Genomic DNA, 8,152 nt, shown 5'->3' on the forward strand with positions numbered 1-8,152 from the left:
ATCCATAAACTCCATTGAGAAGCTTGTAAAACATTAGATACTGGGTTGGAAGAGCTAAGGTTTGGAAATATAAAATAGTAGATTGGTTTGTTTTTTGATTGATTGGATGCCTTAATTGGCTATCATCTCTCATATATAGAGGGGATAGGGATGGTCTTATCTCATGGGGGGTCGAGATCCCTTGCAAATTCGCGCAAAATGAATCCAACTCGATCTTGATAGCAAAAATTGCTCTAAACCAATTTGTGCAGTACCAGAAACCGACCTCCTGAAGCGTGATTTCACCATCCGTACTTCAAAATTTGCTTTATACATATGATTTTGGATCACCTCAATGAGCAAGGGAGGATGTACAGTATTGTGTCGGGGTCCGCCGACCCCGATGACTTCCGTAGAACCTGTGATACCCCATGTAATCTCACCGTGGAGGACCCCAGTAAAATCAGACATTGACCCCGGCAACTATGCAGCCCAGTCCAAAGAGCAAAGGGCAGCAGGCCGCAAAGCCCACTTCGTGGATGAATATTGAATAAACAAGACAAGCAGGCTAACAGCTAACTAGCTAAGAAGCCCAGAAATCACGTACTGATTGCTTGCCGTCGATCCCTCTTCCTATACACACATCGGCCTGACTCTTGGTATTTCCGATCTAGCAATTCAACTCATCGTCTTCTCCGTTTGCGCTCGCCCCCACTGCCCGGCTCGCTGCATCCAACATCTTGCCATTGCCGCCTTGCCGCTGGTGACTGGCCGCCGGCGTGATGTATTGATGTCAGGTGAGGAGATTACTTATATATAATCATATACGCACGGTTGCTTACTTTTAATTGTGTTCACTCACCAATTTGACAGTCAACCAAAGCACAATGGAACGATTCTTGAAAAGAAAAAATCCTCCTACTGATGGTCAGAATCCTGATGGAGGTGCTTCAAGAGGAGATGGCGATGAGAACCCTGATGCAGGCACTTCAAGAAGAGATGGAAGGGTAGTTGCAACACCAATCATACTAGTCTTCGTTCTTCGCGAGTCTCACGAAGGGAGGTAAATTTTGATGAGCTTCCGTATGATCCGGCGAATAGAAGGAGAATTTTAGATTACATAGGACAAAGTCTACAAGATGAGATAAGACGCAAGTATTTGATCAGAGGTCCTTTTAGACCACCACCTGATTTTAGGTATCCAGAAAAGATTATAGCAGGTCATCCACGTCGATTTCACCATGAATGGTTCACAGAATATGACTGGCTAGAGTACAGTGAAAAGGTGGATAAATGTTTTTGTTTATACTGCTACTTATTTAGAGATTCTAATGAGGGCCAAGGTGGGAATGATGCATTTGTGAAAAATGGTTGGGATGGCTTTAACAAAAAGGACAGGCTTCAAGATCATGTAGGCACCCGACCTAATAGTTTTCATAACACAGCAGTTAAAAGATGCAACAATTTGATGAAGCCTGATCAATCCATTGCTAATGATATCAACAAGCAGAGAGATGTCACTAAAGAAGAGTATCTTGCTAGATTGAATACTTCTATTGATGCTACTCGATTCCTGTTGCATCAAGGTTTAGCTTTTCATGGTCATGATGAGTCAGAGAAGTCCAAAAATAAAGAAAATTTTCGAGAATTGGTACAGCTTTTGGCAAAGCAAAATGAGAAAACAAAAAAGATTATTCTAAGGAATGCTCAAATGGTGTCTCCAGCCATACAGAAGGATATTGCAAACTGTTTTGCTGAGGTAATAATTTTTTTATGGTTTTGAGTTACAATAAAAATACTTATATAGGTGAGTTAACTGTGTGTTTTGTTTATCCAGATAATAGTAAAATCTATTGTTGAAGAAATCGGTGGCGATGTATTTTGCTTATTGGTAGATGAGTCAGCTGATGTCTCAGGCAAGGAACAAATGGCAGTGGTTTTGAGATATGTCGACAAGCTTGGGTTAATAAAAGGGAGACTTATTGGTGTTGTTCATGTGAGTGAGACCTCAGCTTCATGTCTTAAATCTAATATTGATAATCTATTCGCTAAGTATGGATTGAGCATGACACAAGTTAGAGGCCAAGGCTACGATGGAGCAAGCAACATGAGAGGTGAGTTTAATGGATTAAGAGCTTTAATCATGAGGGAAAATAGCTCTGCATATTATATCCACTGTTTTGCTCATCAGTTACAGTTAGTCGTTGTCGCAGTAGCCAAAAAGAATGATGATATAAGTGTTTTTTTTGACATGGTATCTCTACTGATTAATGTTGCTGGAGCCTCTTGCAAGAGAAAGGATATGATTAGAGAAAGTCAACAGGAGAGAGTCAATAAAGCAATATGCAGTGGACAACTCACAAGTGGAACTGGATTAAATCAAGAACAATCACTTCAAAGAGCCGGTGATACTCGTTGGTCCTCTCATTATAAAACCCTTCTGAGGATAAGTAGTTTATTCCCTGATGTCATTGAAGTGCTCAAATATGTTGAAAAAGAAGGTCCAACTGATGCAAAGAGACGCCAAGCCCGTGGCCTCTTGGACTATATGAAGGATTTTGATTTTGTGTTCAGCTTGAAACTAATGTTGCTTATTCTGGGACATGCAAATTCATTGTCACTGTCACTACAGAGGAAAGATAAAGACATCTTAGAGGCTATGACAGAGGTGAAAATAACAAAACAAAAATTTCAGCAACTAAGGGATGATGGTTGGGATTCTTTATTAGAGGATGTAATGTCCTTTTGTGAAGCTCACGGCATCCCAAAGTTGGATATGGAACAAGAGTACATTGACCGACACAAACCAAGGCAAAGGACCGGCCGCACAAACTATTGTGGCAGAACCACCCGAAATAGCGTACTTACGGAGGCGCTCGTCTTCCACCAGACACTAAACACCCCGAAAGCCACTACCACGAGCGGTATCCGTCGGACACACCCCGAGGGAGAGCCCGAAAGATCCACATTTTCCCCTAAGGATCCAATAATGAAAATGAGTTACAACACAAGTCCATCTCATACATTAGAGTTTCTGAAAAGTACATTATTACAATACCAAATACAGAGTTCGGAATGATAAACAGCGGAATATTAAAAGATAACATCTAGCGATAAGATAACGAGGATTTCGTCTGAGCCCACTAGAAGAATCCTCCACACAAGGTACTCCTCAAGCATCACCTGCAACAGGGGTAAATAAACCCTGAGTACATAATGTACTCGCAAGACTTATCCGATAGTGGAAATAATTTCCCGACTCCAAGGAATATGCTAGGCTTTATGGTTGCTGGTTCTCTTTTAGCCAAAAGCAGTACTAATAGTGAGTCCTTATTGATATATTATTATCATCAGCCGTATTAAGTTTTTATCTAGTCAATCTATATAAGCACCTGTACTACTTTTAAGCAAGAGTTGAGCAATCGATACTATTCCTTCTCCTTTTCCACTTCCAGTTCTTACTACGGTGCTAAACCACAGACAAGCCGTACCGGGTAACCCGGCGATTCGCGAAACAATGTGCCCAGCTGGGTGCCCCGAAGACACACGCCCCACTTGTACCCCAGGCACAAGCGGGACTAACCCACCACTCTCCTGTCCCGGGTGTCTAGGTCCCCGTCCAAACTTGGACTCCAAGCCCCCACCTCTGAATCCCGGACTCAGTGCGGCGCAAGGACCTCCACCACCTCCTCTTCCCATCAGTCGGTCCGGAAAGAGCCGGATCCGTGACAAGAGAGCAGCAAGTCTTCCCTGCGCCCATACCCAAGTATGTGCTCGGGACAAAAGTCTGTGACTTGCCTAGAGTCATATGCAATGACCGGTCCTTAATCGACACAGATAGGGAAAAAGTGTAACCAGGCTATGCCCTGTTGGCCGCAGGACACAACCCCTCACACCCACCAGTATCAAATCCACATCCCTGTCCGGTCACCATTTTTCCTTCCCATTATTTCATCATGGTATTACAGTGTAATCACCTATTTGCGAGTAACGTCAGGTTACTCACGCTACCGACATCCTGAGCATAGCAGCTACTCGACCTGCACTAGTAGGACTCAGGGTGGATATATCTATGCATGTAGTTTCCATAAAATGCCTGTAACGTAAATGCATATCATATAAATATATTCAGTGATCATTTAAAAATAGGGGTTATGCACCGGGGCTTGCCTTGGGCAGGTGCCGAGTCAGCAAAGTCAGTACCAACAGGCTCCTGGGCTCCCTCCTGTGTGAAAAGCTCCTCCTCGTACTCCTCGATCACCTCGTCGTACTCCGGATCACCGACGGGTACGAAGTCTACCTATTCATGATCTACATGAAATGTCGATGCAATGATTACACTATGGCAACAGCAATTCTCAATGCAAAAGTACCTCTATTACATTACTAAGCGAGGTCTTCCTACTAAAGTCTAAGCTATATACCAGTACTACTAACATGTATGACCATGTCCTACATTCTTACGATGACTACGGATATTCATACTCCTAATGCCAGTTTACAATAAAGCAAGGATAATAACTACGTCACTAAACGACTCGTTCAAGGATTACCATTTTTACAGCAAGTATATAAATGCCTAAGGAACCTACGGTAACGATTTCAAAGCTAAAGCTATCGTCGGTTTACCACAACAAATCTTGCAATTAAAGATCGATATACCGCTAAGCTTTCTACTTCAAGCTTATGAGCCTACCATCCTAACCACTAATGGGGAACCAACTGTACTAACAGGTAGGCGACATTTTTGCGAACCTAACAAACTTTGTTTCACTATTTTTGGACAACCATGCAATTTACTACTAATTATTGAAGTTCAGCTCATAACCTAAATAGATAAACAATTTCTAATACAATGAAATAGAGAAAACCAAAACCTCCTTGGCCGGCCCACGACGCGCGGCCCGATCCAACTCGTCATCCCGCCTGCGCGGGACAGAAAGCCAGCGCGCGGCCCACGCGGAGGTGCGGCCCAGCCGGCCAGTGGTCCGCGACGGTGATGGCCTGCGCGCAGAGTCGATTATGCATGGGCACCCCCGAACTACAACGAAATCGCAGCAAATCCTAAGCCACTATTGAAATAGTCAGCGCTTTTACAACAGCACCCTCCGAATACTGCGTCTTCACCGCGGAGAAGTCCCTGACCATCTAGAGCACGCACCGGTGCGACGGCGCGGCACTGGACGCCTATGTCGGCCACCCCGGCCCTCTCGATGCTAAAATAAAGAGCCGATACTCACCTACGTGGGAACGCAAACCACAGGGCGGAGACACACGCGCCGCGACGTCGCAGCAAGCTCGGACCACGTCGGTGGGCAACCTGCAAGAACGGCAATGTCGTTCCGGTGAACATCAGCGCTACCGGGACAAAACCAGGAGTGGACGAGTACCAGCGACTCACCACAGAACTAGAAGACGTGAAGAAGCGATCGGAGGTGGCTCAGGCCAAGCCGGCCACGTGCGTGCGATGAGTGCAACAGAGCACGGCAATGGCATGGCCGCGCCATGGGATGCACTACGGCGGTAGGGTCTAGGATATGGCGAGCATGGTGACAATCGACGGAAGGGGAGGCTAGTGGTGCGAGGAATTTGACCGAGCTGCTTTGGTGGCGAAGAAAGTCGACGGCGCAGCACTCCGGGTCTTAATGGCCCGAGAGCTCGGCCCTTCAAAATTGGCGCACAGGACTGAGCTATAGGCTGCTATGAGGGGCGGGAAGGGTTACCGGCTGCCCAATGGAGCTGCGGGCCAGACCAATTGGAACGGGGTGCAACCACTACGGCGAATTGGAAGGAAACGCTACGGTGGCAAGGGGACAGCGGAGCCAGAGGAGCTCACGGCACGGCATGGCTCGTTTGCGGTCGTCAACGCAAGGTACCGCCGTGCTTGGCCATGGGGAACCCCAGGGCATGCTCCTGACAGCCGTCCGCACAGCCGCTGCAGCAAACGACGAGCCTTGGCATGGCACATCTGCGGACAGAGCCAGGCAAGGACACGGCGGACGCGACGCCGAGGCGACAGTGCAGCGACAGTCTTCTAACGCGCAAGCGGCCAAGGAGTCAACTGAGCGGTGCCGAGCGCAGCCGCTAGCGACGCGGACGCGGGACCCCGCCCGACCACGGCCTCAGTCGCGACATTGCGCTACTTCTTAAGCCAATTGTTCTACAACTAATGCCAAAGGTGGCTTCGTCGACCACTTCAAAGACTTACGCGGAGGACGTCTATTTGAAAGGTTTCACGTCGAAACCCAACCCCGACCCCCGGGACGTACTCGCTAGCCCTCCATGTCACCGACCACAACTTTTTATCGCCATTCACCAAATGTTTATAACATTTTGTTTTAACAAGAATTTGATTAAGATAATAAACGCGTTATGTGACATGAAACATAACCTTTTTCTTTCCGTTTCGTAAAAATGTTTCCAAGCCAAACATGGATTATAAAGCCTATCATACACCAATGCACATAAATCAGATGCTTACGAAATGTTTCAGCAAAACGTTACAATGTAACACTAGGGTGTTACAAATCTACCCCCCTAAAACAAAATCTCGACCTGAGATTTCATGTGCCTAGTGTGAGAAAGGGTATGGAGTACATTTTTGCGCAAAACTAACTATCCGACCCAGAGAGGAGATGGGGGTAATGCTTTGTTAAGTAGTTCTCTTGCTCCCAGGTGGCTTCGTCCTCTGAATGGTTTTGCCATTGTACCTTGTAAAACTTTATCACCCTGTTCCTGGTCACTCTCTCCTTCTCATCCAAGATTTTTATAGGATGCTCCACATAAGATAGATCAGGTTGGAGCGGAAGTCCTTCTATTTCCATAGATTCTTCAGGAACTCGTAGGCATTTTTTCAGTTGCGAGACGTGAAATACATTGTGAACTGCCGAGAGAATTTTAGGGAGTTGGAGACGATAAGCAACGGGACCACACTGCTGCAACACCTTGTATGGACCCACATACCGAGGGGCTAACTTGCCATGAACACCAAACCGATGTACCCCTCTCATAGGAGATACCTTGAGATACACATAATCTCCAGCTACAAATTCTAAAGGCCTTCTTCGCTTGTCTGCGTAAGCCTTCTGTCGACTCTGAGCTGACTTCAAGTGTTCACGAATTATATTTACTTTCTCTCGAGCCTCCTTTATGAAATCAGGCCTGAAGTACCCACGGTCTCCTACTTCAACCCAATTTAGCGGCGTCCGACACTTCTGTCCATATAAAGCTTCAAATGGTGCCATACGGATACTCTCCTGATAGCTGTTATTATAAGAAAATTCGGCCAGCTTCAAACACTGATCCCACTTCTCAGGAAAAGAGATTGTACAAGCCCGCAGCATATCCTCGAGCACCTGGTTCACCCTCTCAGTTTGACCGTCTGTCTGTGGGTGGTATGCCGAGCTCCTGAGAAGGTGAGTACCCAAACACTCCTAGAGTTTCTCCCAGAAACGAGAGACAAAAACTGACCCTCTATCAGAGGTGATGGTGAGAGGAACCCCATGTAGGGTCACAATCCGATCAAAGTATAACTCTGCATACTTCTTTGCATTGTATCTAGTGTCCACCGGAAGGAAGTGGGCAGACTTGGTGAGATGGTCCACGATGACCCAAATAGAATCAAAACCAGAGGAGGTGTGGGGTAAACCCACAATGAAATCTAGGGAAATATCCTCCCATTTCCAAACAGGAATGGGCAAGGGCTGCAGATACCCAGGAGTACGCATATGATCTGCCTTGACTCTGCCACAAGTGTCACATTCCGCAACGAACTGGGTGATATCTTGCTTCATGTATGACCACCAGTACAGCTTACGCAGATCATGATACATCTTGTTGCTACCAGGGTGGATAGACAGCTTTGAATGATGGGCTTCTTTTAGAATCTTTCTTTTCAGCTCCTCATTAGACGGAACCACCAGTCTATTCTTGTATCTCACGACTCCCAGCTCATCAATGCTAAAATGAGGTCCACGCCCTTCTGCTAGCAACTTCTTGATGTGAGGAATCTCTTTGTGATCTCCCTTCTGTTCCTGAATAATTTGCTCCAGCAATTCTGAGGTCAAAGCAATCTGAGCTAGCACCTCAGTGTGGTGGAGTGACAAGGGTATTTCCTCAACCTGATGTGACTTACGACTCAAAGCATCAGCCACCACATTAGCTTTTCCTAGGT

General features: G+C 46.2%; 1 protein-coding gene across 1 annotated transcript; it reads left to right on the forward strand.

The window, feature by feature from the left end:
• The first annotated feature begins 866 nt into the window (after positions 1-866).
• Positions 867-7,834, forward strand: LOC136462658 (uncharacterized). The gene is made up of 6 exons (XM_066461729.1): positions 867-1,042; positions 1,303-1,457; positions 1,557-1,738; positions 1,817-1,915; positions 1,985-2,839; positions 7,826-7,834. The coding sequence occupies exons 1-6, from the start codon at positions 867-869 to the stop codon at positions 7,832-7,834; spliced, it is 1,476 nt and encodes a 491-aa protein (XP_066317826.1).
• The last annotated feature ends 318 nt before the right edge of the window (positions 7,835-8,152 follow it).

Source organism: Miscanthus floridulus, chromosome 1, assembly GCF_019320115.1.
Source record: "Miscanthus floridulus cultivar M001 chromosome 1, ASM1932011v1, whole genome shotgun sequence".
NCBI lineage: Eukaryota > Viridiplantae > Streptophyta > Magnoliopsida > Poales > Poaceae > Miscanthus > Miscanthus floridulus.

What these genes read in the sequence shown, in the direction of transcription:
- LOC136462658 (XM_066461729.1), top strand. Translation starts at nt 867, where the DNA reads ATGGAACGATTCTTGAAAAGAAAAAATCCTCCTACTGATGGTCAGAAT. An exon ending in CGCGAGTCTCACGAAGGGAG is followed by an intron (nt 1,043 to 1,302) that starts GTAAATTTTGAT and finishes CTACTTATTTAG; the next exon opens with AGATTCTAATGAGGGCCAAG. An exon ending in CAACAATTTGATGAAGCCTG is followed by an intron (nt 1,458 to 1,556) that starts ATCAATCCATTG and finishes CTCGATTCCTGT; the next exon opens with TGCATCAAGGTTTAGCTTTT.